This window comes from Phyllobates terribilis, unplaced genomic scaffold, assembly GCF_046119375.1.
Source record: "Phyllobates terribilis strain yellow unplaced genomic scaffold, ASM4611937v1 Scaffold_4__5_contigs__length_816908805, whole genome shotgun sequence".
NCBI lineage: Eukaryota > Metazoa > Chordata > Amphibia > Anura > Dendrobatidae > Phyllobates > Phyllobates terribilis.
In genome coordinates this window covers 651,971,243-651,991,491 of record NW_027362764.1, presented here as the reverse complement: position 1 = coordinate 651,991,491, position 20,249 = coordinate 651,971,243, and the positions used below count along the sequence as shown (strand labels likewise).

The 20,249-nt window shown below is 46.4% G+C and overlaps 1 protein-coding gene across 1 annotated transcript; it reads right to left on the bottom strand.

The window, feature by feature from the left end:
• Positions 1-2,220: 2,220 nt before the first annotated feature.
• Positions 2,221-18,669, bottom strand: RDH10 (retinol dehydrogenase 10). Its single transcript, XM_073679447.1, has 6 exons — positions 18,054-18,669; positions 16,612-16,850; positions 6,590-6,688; positions 6,058-6,203; positions 5,463-5,594; positions 2,221-4,252 (listed from the first exon to the last, which is right to left on the bottom strand). Exons 1-6 carry the CDS (start codon positions 18,334-18,336, stop codon positions 4,129-4,131), a joined length of 1,023 nt encoding a protein of 340 aa, XP_073535548.1. The 5' UTR covers positions 18,337-18,669; the 3' UTR covers positions 2,221-4,128.
• Positions 18,670-20,249: the final 1,580 nt, after the last annotated feature.

Sequence of the window (20,249 nt, the reverse complement as noted above, 5' to 3'; positions counted from 1 at the left end):
CTGGTGTGAACATCTTAAAGTGGTCGAACTGGCAAATGACAGGCCTCTTGCTACAGCTTTCGAGGCTCTATGGCCTGTTTTTTTTTTTTTTTTCGCCCTTGGGTCAATCTGTGTTTTTTGTGACTTGGATTAGCTGAGGGAATCTCCTTCAAAACAGGGTGAAGGAATCTCCACCATTCCAGGCCCAGCTCGGTTTTAGGTTTTGCTTAGGTGCGTTGCTAAATTTAGTTTTAGCTTTTATATATGATAAATATTCCAGGACTATTGTACGGATGATATGTATTTCAGGTCTATAGTTTGGATGGGAAGTATTCTTGGACTATGAAATGTTTGGGTTAATAAGGATTGGGTGGATGGATTTCAACTGACAGATCCTTTTACATGGGAGGCGATAAGCCACCAGCAGAAGTGTCGGTCAGCAGCTTACTCCACTCCTCCAGCTGAGAGCACACATGCACTTGGCCAAGGGACGCCATAAGGGATAGCGGCCAGCTATTTGTGTGCGGCTAGCCTTTGCGTGGAGCAGTAACCATATGATCGTCTGTGGCCAACAGAGACATAGGATGCAGATTCCAATAAGAAACAGCAGAATATTCACTTGCATCGCACAAAGTTGCTAAACCTTAGACTCCTGTGAAATCTGGTCTTTCAGGTGCTCTATCCATGGTGGAAAAGATTATGGAAACAAGTAGAAAATCACTAAAGACGTTCAGAAGAGGCTATAAAGGAGACACCGCTTCCATGAACTTGTGAATTTCTCCAGGATTTTGTAGAGGAGATTCCCATTTGCAGTACAGTAGCAGATACGATCATCAGGCATCTAACAACCATTTGTAATATCCATGGCTGGTTGACAAAGTGCTTAAATTATTATTTCTGCTTCTGATCTAAAAGGTTGTTGTGCACACTATTTTTTTTTTTTCGGTCGGACCTCAATGATCTATTTCACTTCAGCGCCATCACAGGCAAAATAAAGCGCTGCATGGTCCCCATAGAAAACAATGCTATCAGAATAATGCAGTAGGAAGTGTTTTTTTTTTTTGTTTTTGCAGCCACTCTGGACTGTGGCGAATACATGAAGGTCTGAGTAGGTGACCCCCATTGGAAGGGTATGTCAGAAATGTCTGATCGCTGTGGATCTAGCTTTCCTGATAACAAGGAAGCATCTCACAGATCGCGGAAGGGGAATCTGGCTATACAGCCAACAGTTAGGGCTCGTCCACACAAGTGTATAACACGGCCGAGTGCTATCTGAAGGTTTATCACATAACACTCGATCCAATGTTATACTATGGGGAAGTGCAGATCTGCGATTTTTTTTTTCCTCATGCCGCTTCAGCATGAGAACCCAATTGTAGCATGCTATGAGACTCTGCTTATGCACACCCTATGTGTGCACATGAAACATCAGACTGCATTCGGACGTCATCCAAGTGCAGAGACAATGGAGAGATTAAGAGCTCGGTCTTCTCTGCACCTAAGATGCGATTGACTCAGTTTGAGCAGAGTGGTCATTAGCATAATCAGCCAGATTCTATTGTAAGATTATACGTCACTGAATGTACCGTTATGGATATAAATGCTAGTGCTGAGAATACCCCCTTTTAACCTACGTGCTCACAATGTCCTTTTCAGGCAGATGGTGCTTGAAAAAGGTCTGCAAAATTTTATTTTTTAAGATATTATATATCATTTGTTACGTCTTGGGTTACTTCTTGTAATTGCTTCTGGTTTCAGAAATCTTGGAGTTTTTTTTTTTAAAAAAAAAAGTCACTTGTTCATTCTTCAGGTGGCTTATTTTGGACGTCACCCTCTCTATATACATGAACGCACACAGCAGAGCTACCCGAAAAAGGCATTTTGGGGAAGCAGCTTCACCTTGGTAAAATAAGTGCTTTTGCCAGAGTATAAAGATGCTTTGTGCACATAAAAAAAAAACCCATTGCAATACAAAAAAGGCAACATATTCCAAAGGGTTAATTTCAGGAGGACCAAAAGGTCTACGTGTTGGTACTCCTAAAGCCGCACTAGGTGCTAGGACACTCGCCCATAAGCCATTGCCTAATAGACCAACCCTGTTACCACCAGATAACGCTTAGTGGCACAGCACACCCCTGCCACTTCATGCTCACACAGGTTAGATACCGATGGCAGAGATAAATCCCTTCGCTTCATCTTCCAATAGACAGAGCCACTTTTTACCTGTCGTTGACACACCAGTTCCTCGAGTAAGATAATTTGCTTTAATAAAACCAGACACTGGTCAATATTTAAGACGTCAATGATAATAAAAATGTAAATCACAGAGGTTTGATCGTAATTTACAAGACAATTGAATACATTTAGATACAGAGGTAGAAATTCGCTATACAATGCTCTAACTAGATTTTAGTTCCTTCAAGGCACAACTGTAAAAGGATCTCTATACAAAACTTAAAAAAAAAAATAAAATTTGGTTTTATTTTGTATAACACACAAAATAAAAAATATCATTTTCTTTACACCTCTACGCATTTCACATGTACAAGTAAAGAGCAGAAATCGCCATCTGTACCTTTAACCGATGTGGTCCAGAAGCAGGTGGTTACTGTCCACCATCCTTGGGGCTCATGCAGATGCCCGAGCACAGACTGGCAGCATGGCTCCTGACCCAAGTGTGATCACCCCATAGAACGATATATAGACTGTCACGCTCAGGACTACCGTGGCCAGTCCACGCTCTGACTTCTGTATGAGCCCTTATAGAAGGGTTGCAAAATTCAGCACGCAGGGCAGGAAGCAATGTGCAGAAGAATCACATCTGACATTACATGTGCTCATACATTTAGGAAATTTTTTTTTTTTTTAATCTGGCACAACTTCCTTGTAAATTGGCCAACAGCATTTGTAAGATTACCGGCTCCACCTCTGAACGGTTGCCATTACTGGGATAAGACAATAAAGGGGATTTACACTTTTCTATTTTATATGAATTTGAAATACTGCAAAAAGTGAATCAACCAGAAACTATTAAACTATTGTCTTGTGTACTCTGATCCTGTAGTCTTATATATGGAGAAGAGTAATGGAGCTTTTATGGAACCTATTATACAGTATTATTGACTCTGTTCCCAAAAATATAAGATGGAGAAATCTAGAATTGACAGCATTTAAACAATGGTGGTAGCCAATGCAAGCTGAAACATGTATGCGAGTGTAAACAAGGTCCTAAAGAGCATCTCCATTTTAAAGGGAGGCATTTCATGCAAGCCTGACAGCCGATACTAGCGACATGGCTGCACTGCTGGCCCAAACTGAAAGTCTGACGACAAGCAATTGCAGCTTTACACAGGCGACCTGAAGCTAGCCAACATAGGGAGCAGCACTTACAAGCTCTGGCAAAAAGAGCAAGCAAGCACTTCTCTCCTTGGCTACGATTGAATATATTTAAAAAAAAAAAAAAAAAAAAAAAAAAAAGAAGAGAACAAGATAGATGAATATCAAAACATTCACTCCCCCCTGCCTTATTTGGGGTGGGTAGAGAAACAGACCGATCATTCATACAGATAATGGACGAGATCTGCAGAGATCCTATGTTGGGAATGAAATACATGGCTGGCCCTTACATACAAGTAGTTGAACAAAGTGTGAACGACGCTGTGATGAGACTGCAGAGGGTTTATATGGCTGTGTTCTTTGTTATTAACTCGTCTATAGATGCTGTGGCTGAGTACGGATGGTCAAGATACCATGGGCACCATGATTGATTAGAATGCATCTGTGCTTCTCTGCCACGTTGAGAGTTCGCACGTGAACAGCTTCTAATCAGTAGACTGACGATTCCTTGCCATTTACGACAGTGTAACAGTGCATTTAGCAAAACGGCTTTGCCTTGGTTTACTGTTGTAGAGAACTCTACAGAAACTTTATTGCTACATCTAAGTCTTCCATACGTGTTCAGGTGGTCACATTTACAGTAAGTCATCAGTTCCACCTATTAGTCTTTAAAAAGTTCACCCCGTGCAGCAGAGTATGGTGGAGGAAAAAACAAAAACCCAACAATGGAGATGCACACGTGCCTTTCCCAATTCAGGCTTTAAACGTGTTGACTGCTCAATGGGGTCAGTCTAATCACATGAGTGGCAAAAACTAAATCCCATTTTTAGCTTCATTGTTATTTGTGGCTTGTTTCCTTTGAGCAATGAAGGGGTACATGCACTTGTCTGCTCCCAAGAACCGGTACATACAGACCACGGCTTCAAACGGCAGAATGCTGCAAACAGAAGATGGCGAGAATTAACAAACAAGCATGGCTGAGTGATACCAGGATTAATGGCTTCCTATGGAAGAGAGGCTCATAGATAAGCAGTAGGTTTGTAGAGGGGCAGTCTGATTACTGATGGGAAGCCAGCCTATACATTTGTATGACAGAAGGTGGCTGGCTTAGCTATAAAAACCAGTCCCCTTTACAGTGTTCTGGATAGAAGATGACACCGGAAAATCCATCTTGTTTTTTTATGTGCAGCCCGACAAGCCAATTGGGACGGCTACTAGAGGATCGGAGCAGCTGCTTTACAAGGACACCTTTGGGGATATTTTTCCCCTTTTGTTGCCCAAAAATTCATGCATTTAAAAAAAAAGGGGGGGGGGGGGTTAATGAAAGTCTTGCAGCTTAGATTTTTTAAATGCTTTGTGTCCCTGTACATTGCTGATTGGGCTGTTGAACGAGTTAATTGTGATTCAGTCAGTGAGATGGTTCTGACGGTGTTTTTTTATTTTTTAAACTCTTAAGAAGTTCCTCCCGGCTGGTTTATGGACCAAAGTTCAGCTCAACTTGGATATGATCACAAACCAGCCTAGAGGTGCTCAGCAAAGCATCAAACAGTCCCATCAACAAGCGCACTGGACTCCGCAGCCAGCAATAAAACCGTGCAACACAAAAAGTATATAGAGACAAACTGAATATTTACTTTTTTTTAAAAATTAAAGCCCAATTGCAAAAAGACAGTTTTTTTTTTTTTTTAGCTCTAAATACATGCATTTAAGAGGGGAGCAGGTATAATACTCAGGAGGGTAGAAGTGGTAATAAAATAGAACTACCAATTTTGGCCTGGTGACAGGTTGTCTTTAAGCGCTTACATTTACAATAATACAGTCTGCCACAAGTCTTAATCTGATCTGAGCCGGGTCTTGAGGACCATGTGTACATGGTTACAATGTACTTCTGCCCCAATACAGTAGGGGGGAATGGTGGGGTATAGGGAAGGTGCACTACTTGCCTGAGGATGCAGTAAGGTGGGAGGTCAGACATGGGGAGCATGCCGCTGTTGTCAGCCTATAGGTTACACCTACAGGGCATTACTGTGTAGATACTGGTGGCCACTGCCTACATGAGCTGGTAACCAAAGAATACCCCTGAGCAAAGACTGGTTAACACATTACCCCCTCCCCAACAAGTAACAGGAAGCATTTAGGACAAGTACCTTTTCATGCAGGTGACGATGTACATGAGTCGAGGTGTACAGATCATTGGCTGGTCTGTAAGGATGGCTCTCATGGCCTGCTTCACACAGTAATCTGGTTTCAAGGGCGGGAGGAAGGGCTCAATTTCTTTTCTGAAAGATTAATGTTCCGGTGAGTTTTATTTACACATTCTAGCCCCATGTCTGTCTACCAGCCGCAGAATAACGGGGCGCACCGGCTGGAGCTGCACGGCTGCCCGCTAGGTAGTGGCTGCAGGGGCTCAGATGGCAGACCATGTACACCAAATTATGGAAATACCCGATAAACCGCCCCCAAAAGAGAACAAGCAGCAGGGTTACAGTAACAAGTGTTAGAGATAGTTTGGTAATTCAAGACCCCAGACAGGAGCAAAGTGCAGGAAATCTAGGAGAATCACTGGACCAGCCATGGACCTCCTGACCAGAGCTCAGCCTCCTATACACCTATGAAGCTGCTGAATTTGTGTCAGGAGACTTGAGCTGATGCGACTAGCTTGCATCAAGAATTTTAATGTCCTTGGCAGTCAGAATAATAGCTGTCCCAAGACATGGTTGTGGGATCCTACCGAGTACTAACCTGATTCTGCAGCCCCGGAACATGCCCGTGTCCACCAGATAGGGACAGACCAGAGTCGCTTTAATCCCATCTTTATCTGCAGCCTTTAGTTCATGGCTGAGAGACTCATGGAAACCCACAGCACCAAACTTACTTGCACAATAATCCTGTGACAAAGGAGAAAAAAAAAAAATATATATATTTGAGAACTATGAATTAAGTCATAAATGGTCATACAGGTAGCTTGCTGGACCCTCACTCCTGTAACTGAAGTGTCTTTAATTGTAAAGTTCTGCAAAATATAATTAATTACTACTACTCTGGTGGGCTCACTGACCAAGTACTGTAATGGTAAATGTCTGTACTACAAAGCAGCCTAACCCAACTAAAAAAAAAAAAAAAAAAAAAAACTTAGTGTGTGGGAACAGGAGTCCTACTTCTGAAAACCATGGTGATCACTGGGTCAGACATTATTTAAACAGTTTGACAAGATAATCCTTGGGAGGACAGTGATAAAATAGACTAAGCAACTATTAAAAACACTGGAACGTACCTCTACCCCTGCGGTGCTGAACAAACCTAGAGAACTGGCGACTGTAACAATGTGTCCGTGATTCATCTCCATCATTTTGGGAAGGAACGCCTTTGTGGTCTGTAAGAGGAGAGAAAGCCTCGGTTAGTGAACAATGCTGCATTTGCACTGTTATCCAAGACACCGCAGGCAGCCAAGTGCAGATTAGCTTCACAGCAGCCAGCAATGCCTTAACCATCTGCCATCCACGTAACAATAGCGCAGAAAATGACAATGCCAGACGGCATCAGCCAATGCTCCAGTTAAACCAATTTCCTGGCAGGGAACAAGCTCAAGCATGTCCCAGCACATTACAATGGAGAGCAAGATGTATCGTCTGTACAAGCAGATTCCTCCGGTATCTATAGTGCAGAGCTGGAGAAACCTCTACTGGTCAATGTCAGATTCACATGTGGCTTAGATCAAACACAAAAAATAATTATGTTTGTTTTAATTATATATTGTCACCTGCTATACAGAACACTTAGAGGGTCAAATTTACATTTACCCAAATATTATAGTGCCCAGGGTGACAGTTGGCACATAACTAGTGATGAGCGAGCATGCTAACCACTGCTCAGTACTCGAGATGCTCGGAGCTCGCCGAGTACTTTCGAGATGCTCGGGCGGGAGCTCGGGTCCCCGTCCTGCATGTTTGGCGCTATTTAGAGCGCCAATCATGCTGTCTGCCACTCACTGTAATGCCACAGCCATGGTGGTTGTGGCATTACAGTGATTGCCCAAATCGATGGGAACAGTGCTCACAGGGAAACATGAAAAGCCGGCAATTCACCAACGGCATACACCAGTACCCGACAATTTAGAACAGAAAGAATAGAGCATCACACAGATTAGATAGAGGTCTAAGGGGTACCTAGCCAAATCAGACCTCATACTTTGCACTGATGAGGGCCAAAAGCCCGAAACACCGTGTCTGCAAATTGAGATTCTGATTTGGCTTTTATCCCAAGTCATATTGCACGACTTGTTAAAGGGTTGATTGTGACTTGTAGGATTGCTGCTTCCAATAGGTGGCGCTATAGAGTACAAGTCCTTTTTTTCCTCTGAAGAGGCAATTTGCATGATAGATTTATAATATCTATGTGACTGACATGTTTCTAAGTACGGTGACAGTGTTGGTTAGTGTATTACACATTTAGTGTTAAAATAGAGGATTTATTAAAAAAAACAAAAAAACAAAAAAAAAACACCAGAATAAAGACCTTTAATTGAAATAAAGACACAATTCTTTAAGGTTCTAAATTAAAATCTACTTACCGTCACGCCCATTCCAGCTGAAGCCAACGATCTCCTGCAATAAAAGTGAAATAATAAACCGACCTCATCCTTACCTTTCCATGGTTCCCAGGACAGCTTCAGCTCTGCTACATTGACATGACAGGCTGGACCGCAGCAGAACGCTGCCATCCAGCTTGCCATGCCGCACACACTGAGAAGCTCCTCTGTCTGGCTGTGACGGCATCCAGATGAGCAGAGTTCATGTCCAATGAAGCATGAGGTGAGCTGAATTCATTGGACATGAACTCTGCTCATCTGGATGCCGTCACAGCCAGACAGAGGAGCTTCTCAGTGTCTGCGGGATGAGAGGCGGGATGACAGCGTTCTGCTGCGGTCCAGCCTGTCATCTCGATGTCGCAGAGCTGAAGCTATCCTGGGAACCATGGAAAGTTAAGGATGAGGTTGGTTTATTATTTCACTTTTATTGCAGGAGATCGTTGGCTTCAGCTGGAATGGGCGTGACGGTAAGTAGATTTTAATTTAGAACATTAAAGAATTGTGTCTTTATTTCAATTAAAGGACTTTATTCTGGGTGTGTTTTTTTTTTTTTTTTTTTTTTTTTTTTTAAAAACTTTCACTATGGGGGTGTCTTATAGACGCCTCTCCATTACTAACCTGTGCTTGATGTCAGCTGGCATTATAAGCGGACATCAACTCCAACCCTATTACCCCACTGCCACCGCTACAGGGCAGTGGGAAGAGCGAGGCTAAGTGCCAGAATTGGCGCATCCTATGAATGCACCATTTCTGGGGCGGCTGACGGCTGGTGTTTCTAGCCTGAGAGGGGGCCAATATTCATGGCACCCTTCCTGTGCTATTAAGATCAGCCCCCAGCTGTCTGCCTAGCCTTTGCTAGCTATTAAAATAGGGGGGGACCCCCACTTTTTTTTTTGTAAATCATTTATTTTAAACACTAAACAACAAGTACAGTAACCAACACTATCACTGTGCATATATGTGACTGACATGTTTCTATCTAATCTATGTGTGATGTTCTATTCTCTGTTCTAAATTGTCAGGTACCGGTGTATGCAGCTGATGAATTGCCGGCTTTTTTAAAGAGATGGGTGAATGAAAAATCGGAGGGCACTAGTGTGTTCCAAGTGCCCTGCTATGTTTTTATACCCTGCCTATATATTCTGCCTGATGTTTGAGCACCGTTCCCATCGATTTCGGCAATTTTTGACCTTCTGCAGACCGCCCAGGGAGGGGGGCCCCCGCCAGAAAAATGCTCGAGTTTCCCATAGACTTACATCGGGCTTGTTGCTCGGGTCGAGCACCCGAGTATTCCGATGTGCTCGACCCGAGCATTTTAGTGCTCGCTCATCACTACACATAACCCATTGCGTTTTCACATGCAAAGGCAGTGTCAGACTGAGCAACATTGGGCCACCAGAGACTTGATTCTGAGGTCCCATCTTCCATCTATACAAAACCAATTCATTACCAATAAAAGGTTTTTCAAACCAGGGCTAATTTGTCAGGCACTGTATCTCACGGTATAGCCATAAGACACACAATGTTAGGATTCGGCTGGTTTATCACAAATCCCTGAAATACTGTTTAAATCCAGATGGTGGCACTAGATTCTCTCAGACTCAAGGTCCCCATAGTGACTGTGAAGTCTGCTGTTATGGATGCCCCTGAAGGAGAAGCCAGGGCCCACCAGAGAATTCTCCAGTTCTCTTGTGGGCCAGTCCAACCATGTGCAATGGTAAAACATGCTTGTAAACCAACCATGCCATACAATCCCTGAGTAACTAAATACGTCTTGGAGAGAACGAATATACCATCCCTATGAAGTCAGGATGCATGTGGTAGCACCCCAAAACTTCTAAAAATACCATATTACCACTCAGTACAGTGAAGAAATTGCACAGAGCCACAGTAGGGTAGGTTGTACAAAGCCAAGAACAGCAAGATGGGAAGCAGATTGTCACTAAGGCGCTGACTAATTGCGTACTAAAAATAAAGATGCAACATGGGTGAGAAGTCATGAGCTTAAGCAGTGCAACAAATGCCATCTACCCCCAAAAGCCTTAATCCCCCCCCCCCTCCAATCTCCAAAAAAAAAAAAAAAAAAAAAAAAGTTTACATTATACATTTCCTTACTATTCTATGCCAATTAAAGCAAATTCAACCCTTTCTAGTCTTACACACAGGCCAGGAATCTGTAGTGCTTGCTACAATCTGTATATAGAAGACAATCCTCCACTTTATTTTCTTATTCCAGACCCTTTAAAGACTTGGCCTGGTCAGCCGAACATTCAATAAAACCTATTTAGGCCAAGAAAAACAGGTAGTTTTCAGATCTCCTTGCACTTTTAAAGATTTCCAAGTAATTCTTTGAAGCATACTTAATTTCTGACTAACAAGATTATCACTGTGTCCCCTGAAATCAAATCTGCTGTAATTTCCAACTCTACTGGTGCCAAGTGCTGAGCACAGAGTAATCATTGTAACTTAATCAACAAACTCCTGAGAACCATCTTGAGTTTGTTTAAGATCTAACAAAGTTCTGTGATCAGCCATGTCCTTCCTTCCAACACCGCTTTGTTACGACACTTGCCAATTCAAAGACAAAAAGATGGGAGGTGGGGGGTACCAGAGAATAAAGGAAAAAAAGTGCTATAGGAAAGTACAGATTTATTAATATTATTCCTGATGTTAAACATTAGATTCGGGCCCAGTACATAGTCCAAAGCAAGCTTACCCTACCCCCTATGCCTTCTCTAGACATCTCAGCAGGTCCCTTCACAGTGCAGGCGTTCGGTGCCCAATCCCATACACAAGGAGAAAAGAGGTTATGAAGACAGAACTGCCAAGAAGTCAGGATTAGTAGGATCTCCAGACACTCGCATTTCCTATGGTAAAGTTTTAACTATGTTAAAACTTTTTTTTTTTTTTTTTATTTTAATTCTAAAAAAAAAAAAAAAAAAACCCCACACCACTCCTCTTTTTGTATGCGATTTACAATTTTAGATTTTTTTTTGCCATCCCAAACTGCTAGTCACAGGCAAATTTGTTTGCATCGGTCTCTTCTGCGCTACAGCAGTTAGTGGTTATCCTAGAATACAGGGCCCGCAATGCTTAGCCATAACTCTTACTACACACATTTGTGCTGTCCGAGCCCACCCACTGCGCCTTTTGGTAATATCCTTACCACTACCGATTAGGATGCCAATTTAGTGCATGCAAAGTAGAGACGCCCTCTGGATACAGTGATGCATGCACAGCAAGATCGGTGGACTGACTGTACAGGTATGGTCTACCAGGCAAAAGGGAAAGATTTTATTCATGCATTCATATCATAGAGCCCACATCTGTGCGAGCTTCAAGACAAAGCACAATTCGATAGAAGCGGAGGTAAGGCTATGGCCACAATATTAGTATTTGTAAGCCAAAACGAGGTGAGGAACAAGAGAAAAGGTATAATAGAAGTGGTGATGTGTTTCTATTACACCTTTTCTCTTATTGTTACTCACCTGGTTTTGGCTTACAAATACTGATGGTGGGGCCGTAGCCCAACGGTGCTACAGGGAACACCCCAGATTTGTAATTAAACCACACATTGAGGTTCTAGGAAACCCTTAACATAATGGGGGGGGGGGGGTGGGAAGCTATTCCAGGACTCTAACCCTAACCCATTCCCACCTCTGGGAGCCCCATGTTCCCGCATTGTGCCCAGACTCTTATTACATGTGCACACAAATCAGTAATTACTTATTAGACACAAACGTGTGAAACCGGACAAGTGTTTACATGTCACTTCATAGCTTTAGTAATTGGTTCTCAACGTTCTTGTTTCTGGCAAATTAACTTCTAACAACAGTCCAGTGCTTCTTCCCATCCCCAGAATTCTTCACCGCTTTTCATGAAACATAACAGGAAAGGTTTAGCCGCACAAAAGGCCGCCACAGCTGCGGTGTCAGGACAGATTAGGCAAAACAAGGAAATAACATTGAGAACTGAGGGGCAGATTCATAATTACGTTTTAGGATAATGACTTTTACAGGGAGATTAACTGGGGTATTGTCCCCCCCCTTCCAACTTAACCCTTTCAGACACTGTTAGGAGCAATGCTATTGACAGGAATTGTTGTCTTTAAACATGGAAGAGTTTTCCACCACTGTAACTATAAGACTGCGTTCACACATAGCGTGACACGTCCCAGGGTGGTCCATTCCCCACCCCGACAGCAGCGCACTGCAAACCTATGGATCAATTTTTAAAAAGGACCAGAGACACGGACACATGCTGCTCAGACCATGTCCTATTCTCATCTATCTTGCAGATCCGGCTCAGCCAGTAAACTATATGGAGATTGGTATAAACCAGAAGACACTTAGTGCTTTGGAGTTCTGTCCATTTTTTAAACGGAGCCAAACACATAATATATTGTGAATACAGCTGAGGAGCTGGACACTAGAACACAGGCAGTAGAAGACCTGACGTGGTCCATGTAGTAATCATGATTTCTTTAGCTTTGCTATCATATACAAATAGGTCATTTGTTCTAGAACGTGTTGAAATCAAAAGATAAAATTGTGACTGTAGCAGAAAATTCTCAGGTCTTCCTACCAGTAATGTAGTTTAAGAAACTTCACTTACAGTATTTGGGTGTTTTTTTGTTTTTTTATAGCAAATGGAGACAGACTGAGGCCCTAATACAACTGGCCAAATAAGTGTCAATTCCCAATGCAAGCATGGCCAGCAATCAATCAAGAGTAAACTGGGATGTGCTGCTGACAATAATGGAAGTGACTACTGGGAATGAACGAGTTCATGCAAACCCCGTCATGACCACTGATCAATGACTGAACAAGTGATGACTGATTCATATATTGCCGATCGGCTTCCATGGAAAAATGACCAACACATGAGGATTAGTGTAGTTTAGAATCTGTTTTAAAGGGAATGACTGTCAGTAAGGTAACCCCCATCCCCAATATATGGCCATGAAGGTCTTGAAATGGGCAGCACGATGGCTTTGCAGTGCTCTGGTCTTGGCTTCAAGTCTCACCAAGGATTTTGTATGTTCTCCCCATGTTTCCTCCAGGTTCTCCTGTTTCCTCCCACACTCCAGAGACATACTGATATTCCCTATCAATGGAGACAGCAATGACAATAGCTGTAAAGCACAGTAGAATATGATGGTGCTATACAAGCAAGCATAATATCTGACATAAAGGCATCTCTGGATTTGGATATCAATTGCAAGCCAAGTAATTAGCACTTTAATCCATATGCAAGTTAGGCTGGTTAGGGGCTCTGTCACACCGAGAGCACTCAATACCTGTCTGAGGAAGCCTTCCTTGCCTGGCATCACACAGTCTGTGAAGGAAACAAGCTGTGGAGGCAGAGACTGGTTAAGGCTCTGGGTTGAGGGCACCCAACACCTCACCGGCATAGGAATTAACACCAAACAGATGATCTAAAAGGTGTAGATGGATTTACATTTCAAAGCCCTGAATGCAGATGTGTGGTTTGGAGGGGAGGTTAATCTTAATGACAGTCACTTTAAAGGGGTCTATAGCCCACCAACACTGACTATTCCTGGAGGTTAGGAGGCTGTGAGCCAGCAGTTACACATGGAGGCCGCTGTACTGCAGACATTGCTGCGAGACACTGCCCATTTAGTATTTTCATCTGTTAAACTGCAAAGAAGTACATGGTGGCTATAGATAAGCAAGCCCACCCGAGTGTGGACCACCAGCCAGTTTATCTGATGCTAATGACCAAAACCAGTAAGACAGGAGAAGGGAAGGTTTCAGTCGCCACAGTCCAAGGGAAAGTTTCTTAGTCACTACTTGGCATCGTAACAACACTCGTACTAAGATGGCCGCTCGGCCAAGAGGTTACAAACAAGCCGAAGCCTGACGACATACAGGAACTATGGAATAATCAGAGCGGCTGGAGGGAATCGCATCCATGAGGCAGTGAGGATGTGTGCTCACAACACCGAGTGGCTCATGGAGTTACTACAAGGGGAAATCATTTCCTCATCGAGTGGCATGCTAATAATGCAGCCGCCATTTCTCACACTGTCAATGAGGCAAAAAACAGTCTTCCCCTCAGTCCAGCACTGCCTTTCTGCCGCTGCTTCAGTCTTTGCTGATAGACTAGTAATGATGTCACTCCTGTAACTTAATCAGAGACAGGAGCAGCAGCGGAGAGGCGGTGCAGCTTACATTCACATTACATGATTTTTAGAAGTAATAACTAGTAGTGCAAGGAACTATAGCAGCAGTGACAGGTTCCAGACCATGCCAAGATAATGCACCATTTACCTCACATTTCCAGAAGCAGCGCCACTCTGGTATATGAGCCATGACTGGCATTTCAGAGAGGCCATTTCTGGCACAGGATTTTCTGTGAGCACAGCGCACCCAGCAGTCTCTGCACCTGCTCGGAGTGACGTGAGCGTTCTCCATGTTGCTCAGTAGATGTGAGCTAGTGTCTGCCTTACAGAACACAGCTGCTGGGGTGGAAACAACTCGTGATACCAAGAAATTACCACTGAAATTGGCTGCACCCATTCTACAGATGGCTCCAGTCACTGGAGGTGCAAGATGACATCAAGAGATGCTTGTAGACATCTGCTCGTCGCCCAGTGGAGCATGTTCATTACATTTCATAAATTTACGTCAATCTCCTCTCATATGGGTGTATGCAACCCCCAAAAGGCCAGTGCTTAACTCACATGGTTTGCAGACACAGGACTAGACCTGGGAAGTGATCACTAATGGCAGAGCAACTTTCAATTGAGAGAAATTCAGCCAAAAAAAAAATAAAAATCTGCTCAATGATAAGTATTAGCTGTGAGACCCTTATTCACAAGACTCCAGAACTAAAGAATCAGGCTGTTACACAAGAGCCGTACTGGCTTATTAAGTGCTCAGTAGTGCAGACTTGAGGAGGCCAACTTCAGGAGGAGGTCACAATTTCAATACAGTGTACTCAACCATTTTAGGTTTTCACGTAGTGCCCTGGTAAGGACATTTCCAACAATAGCAGGGTTGCAAAAAGGTCGGGGCTGGGCAGTAACAACTTAAACTCCATGGACACAAATGCATAGTCTTCAACCCCCCCCCCCCCCTCGAGTAACTAGTCCTGGTGGTCTCTTCTGGGCCTCCTTAGTGTGACTACACCCATGATAGTTACACCCCTGGGGCACAACACAGATCTGGGAGGTATTTAAATCTTCCTTTTATCCACACAAGTTGGGACCCCCCCCCCCCCAGCAGTTTTCTAGGTTCAGTTGCAGCTCTGAGTATAGAGAGCGGTGACTAACTGCACCCCTGGTCCTGACTGACAGCAGCTCAGCATTGGGGCCAGCTGTCAGTCAGGGCCAGGGGTGCAGTTACAGCGGCCACTCTGTATTCAGAGCCATGAATGGACCCAGCAAGCTGCCGGGGTGGAATAAAGTTCATTTTCTCCCCACAGTAGTTGGGTAGTTGAGAACACTATTAACCCAATATCTGCAGGTTAATAGCTTTTGTTTTCCCTGGTGACAGGTTCCCTTTAAATGTATACACTGGGAAGAGCTCCTGAAGTATGGTAATGTACCTGGACCACTAATAAAGCCATGTATACATAACCAATATTCGTGGCCAAAACCAAGTAGTAGAACCTGGATACCTTTGTAAGAGGCTTGTGACTCTAGATTTAATATCCAGTTTAAAAAAAAAAAAAAAAAAAAAAAAAAAAAAAATTGTCGCATTAGTAACAAAGTCAGCTCAAATATAAATTTCAACTCTAGAGGGTGCAGTAGCGGCCATATAAATCAGACAGATCGGAAAGCCGTGCATGAACTGGTGACTCTCCCAACTCAAGTTTAACAGCTTCAGGTATCTATGAAGCAGTCACGCTCGGTAGAGCCGCCGGCCAGTCCATCCATGCACTGCGTTCAGATTTATACGGCCATCACACTGCGCCTGAAGGATGAAATTCTGTGTGGCAAGGAGTTACCAGTCAGATTGTAGATATACAGAAACTCACTCGATTAGGTAATAAAAGGGAAAAACTAATGAGTATTAAAAGGAGACCCCATCAGAGGCTTCATGCTGCCCTAACCACAGACGCAGCATGAAACTGCAACAGACACCCAGTTGCTGTGAACCATGTCTGACTCTAAAAAGCAACAGCTATTCTAAGAAAACAAGGTTTAAGAAAGCAACTCTTCCGGTGTGCCTGACATGTCCCTTCCTATATGGCAAATAATGCGAGACTTGTTGATAGGTCTGACAAGGATGCAGAGGCGAGCAGCTTTCCTTCCTGTACCTGAGGCTAATTGAGAAAGTTTGTCTGCAAAAATGGGTATCCAAGTCATCAATGGTCCTTGTAGGGGGACCGTGCACCAGGGGAAGCCATTACTTTAGTGAAAGAGTCCACTGAACAGGTTTTGGAGCAAACACGTTTACGTACATGTGCAGATGAGGCGCTCAGCACCTTGGCCACCATTGCACTGACTGCTCAGCTAGGTGTACAGCTGTGCCAGGAGCTGCTCTTGCCTGTGCATACAAGGTTTTCTTCAAGCCTATGCAGAGGAGTTTACACTATAGATTTGGCTTCTCTTTACTATAAAGTCTGCTACAAGTATACCACAGGTAACATAAGAAGCCACTTACTACATGGGACAGATTTCATAATCTCCAAGGACTAAGAGGGGGAGACTTTACACAAGGGTGGGGTGCAAGCCTTACCCAGAAGTGTGCATGGCAGTTCACCATCATAGTCCTTTCAATCAGCTCATCTGGGCACTCGAGGAGATGGTGTCCAGACACCACACCGGCATTATTGAGCAGAAGGAAGACGTCTCCGACCTCGCGGCGGACCTTTTCGGCGGTGCTGTAGACACTGTCTCGCTTGCCCACGTCACACGTGTATGTATACACCTGCAGGTTGGAGCTCGGCAGCACTTCTTCCTCCACCGGGTTTCCAGCTGTTCAGAGCAAAACGAGAAAGAAAAGCAACAGGAACATTGAGTTAGACGATGAAAGGTTCTGCAAGACTGATTAAGCCCTGGCAGGAGTCAGGGGCCATCCATCACTACTGGAGTATTTACTTCAGCACACGGCCATTCATTGCCCTTACGTCAGTGGGAGTCGGGCGCACGGCCGTATACTGGGAGCAGATGTGGAGCACTTATACAACAGGCAGCGGGAGCGCGGCCAATGCAAACTGTGCTGCACTTTGATCAGCACGACGCTCGGCCAGACATCTCACAGGCTTTGGGACAAATCTGCTCCAGGGATTGGAGAATGGATGCAGCCGAATGATTGTGTGATGCAGGCAACTGTCAGATACAAGCACTCCAGCTGTGCCAGCACTACAACTCCTAACATGCTCTGACAGGGGCCGCACCAGTCCTGATGGGTCTACACACAGCTGAGCAGCAGTCATGGCCGGGAGAGAGATGGCTACAGGATGCGTTTTAGGTCAACGGTTTATTTTTAAGTCATAATGAGAAAACTGAATATATTAGTGAGGGGGGGAGAAATTACATTTAGGCCTTTAAAGTTGATCATGAAGTGCAGGTACAGTTCTTCTGAGAAAGTGACCGGACCCTCAATAGTCTGCCCCATACAGAGGGCTAAAAGGTGATCCGTGCACGGCCACAGTGCCATCACTGGTCACTTTAGGACTATATAGATACAAGAACACTTGTGGGGTCTGTTCACACACACAGCCATCACTGTGGTGGGATCTCCAGCCATCCTGTACATGGCACAGGGCCCCAAATCCCCTACACTGGCCCCCCTCCTGTACATGGCACTGGGTCCCACATCCCCTATACATGGCACCGGGCCACACATACTAAACTTAAAAGGATCACTCTGGAAATATTGACTAGTACCACAGCCATCAATTACACCCATTTCACAGTTGTGACCTACAGGATCAACCTTTGCACCATTTCCAAAACCGAAATACATTGCATTAGGGGGGCAATGATGCGCACCCCCAATAATAAGAGATAATGGTCAGATCAGGGTAGCTCTGGATTATCCAGAGCACAGAGGATTTAAGTGCAGCGGTCTGGGAAGGTTAGAGCAGGAGCTCCAGTACAGCGATCGTCCGATCAGGGTCGGACGTGTGTGGCACCATCACCCACCAGCACCATCACCCAGCCCGCAGCACTCACCCCGCGTCGCGGCGGCCGCCTCCAGCTCCCGGTACACCTCCCGCACCAGGCCCGCCGTCTCCTCGTTGCTTTGCGTGTTGATGTCCCAGAGCACCAGCTGCGCGCGGCGCCGGGCAAACTCCAGGGCGAAGAGGCGGCCCATGCCGCTGCCGGCCCCGGTGATCAGGCACACCTGCCCCGCCACGCTCTTCTCCTTGGGGCGCACCAGCCACTTGGCCGCCGCCAGCACGAAGGCCCAGAGGACCTTAAAAGTGACCACGAACAGCTCCAGCACGATGTTCATGTTGCGGGGTAAGAAGTGTCCGCGCTCCGGCTCTGGGGCTGCGGGGACGGCGGTGCGGTCTGCGATCTCTGCCCGGGACAGTGCAGTTAGTGGCGGCTGCTCGGCGCGGTGCTCCTGCCCATGTCCCGCCGATCGCACAAGTCACTCGGAAACTTGCAGCAAGCGCGTCCCGTCCTGGAGCCGCTCACACCGCGGGCTGTGCTGCGCCACACCGGGATGCTGCCTGCAGAGCTGCGGCCCGTACACTGCATGTTGTGCCCCGGCAGCGCGATATATACCCGGGCACCGGCCAGGAGGTAACCCCGCGTCACATGGACGGGAGGGGGCGGGGCAAACAGTAACTGTTCCCTGCCCGGCTGTGACCCACCTGCTGCCGCTGCTGGAGCCTGCACTGGTCTGCCCGGCGAGAAGGGAAGACCTCAACTGCCCCCATAATACTGCCGGCCACAGTAACCCCCATAATACTGCCGGCCACAGCGCCCCCATAATACTGCCGGCCACAGTAACCCCCATAATACTGCCGGCCACAGCGCCCCCATAATACTGCCGGCCACAGTAACCCCCATAATACTGCGGGCCACAGCGCCCCCATAATACTGCCGGCCACATCGCCCCCATAATACTGCCGGCCACATCGCCCCCATAATACTGCCGGCCACAGCGCCCCCATAATACTGCCGGCCACATCACCCCCATAATACTGCCGGCCACAGCGCCCCCATAATACTGCCGGCCACAGCGCCCCCATAATACTGCCGGCCACAGCGCCCCCATAATACTGCCGGCCACATCACCCCCATAATACTGCCGGCCACAGCGCCCCCATAATACTGCCGGCCTCATTGCCCCCATAATACTGCCGGCCACAGCGCCCCCATAATACTGCCGGCCACATCACCCCCATAATACTGCCGGCCACAGCGCCCCCATAATACTGCCGGCCACAGCGCCCCCATAATACTGCCGGCCACAGCGCCTCCATAATACTGCCGGCCTCATTGCCCCCATAATACTGCCGGCCACAGCGCCCCCATAATACTGCCGGCCACATCGCCCCCATAATACTGCCGGCCACAGTGCCCCCATAATACTGCCGGCCACAGCGCCCCCATAATACTGCCGGCCACAGCGCCTCCATAATACTGCCGGCCTCATTGCCCCCATAATACTGCCGGCCACAGCGCCCCCATAATACTGCCGGCCACATCGCCCCCATAATACTGCCGGCCACAGCGCCCCCATAATACTGCTGGCCACAGCACCCCCATAATACTGCCGGCCACAGCGCCCCCATAATACTGCCGGCCACAGCACCCCCATAATACTGCCGGCCACATCGCCCCCATAATACTGCCGGCCACAGCACCCCCATAATACTGCCGGCCGGAGCGCCCCCATAATACTGCCGGCCACAGCGCCCCCATAATACTGCCGGCCACATCGCCCCCATAATACTGCCGGCCACAGCGCCCCCATAATACTGCCGGCCACAGCGCCCCCATAATACTGCCGGCCACAGCGCCTCCATAATACTGCCGGCCGGAGCGCCCCCATAATACTGCCGGCCACAGCGCCCCCATAATACTGCCGGCCACATCGCCCCCATAATACTGCCGGCCACAGCGCCCCCATAATACTGCCGGCCGGAGCGCCCCCATAATACTGCCGGCCACAGCGCCCCCATAATACTGCCGGCCACAGTAACCCCCATAATACTGCGGGCCACAGCGCCCCCATAATACTGCCGGCCACAGCGCCCCCATAATACTGCCAGCCACATCGCCCCCATAATACTGCCGGCCACAGCGCCCCCATAATACTGCCGGCCACAGCGCCCCCATAATACTGCCGGCCACAGGGCCCCCATAATACTGCCGGCCACAGCGCCCCCATAATACTGCCTGCCACAGCGC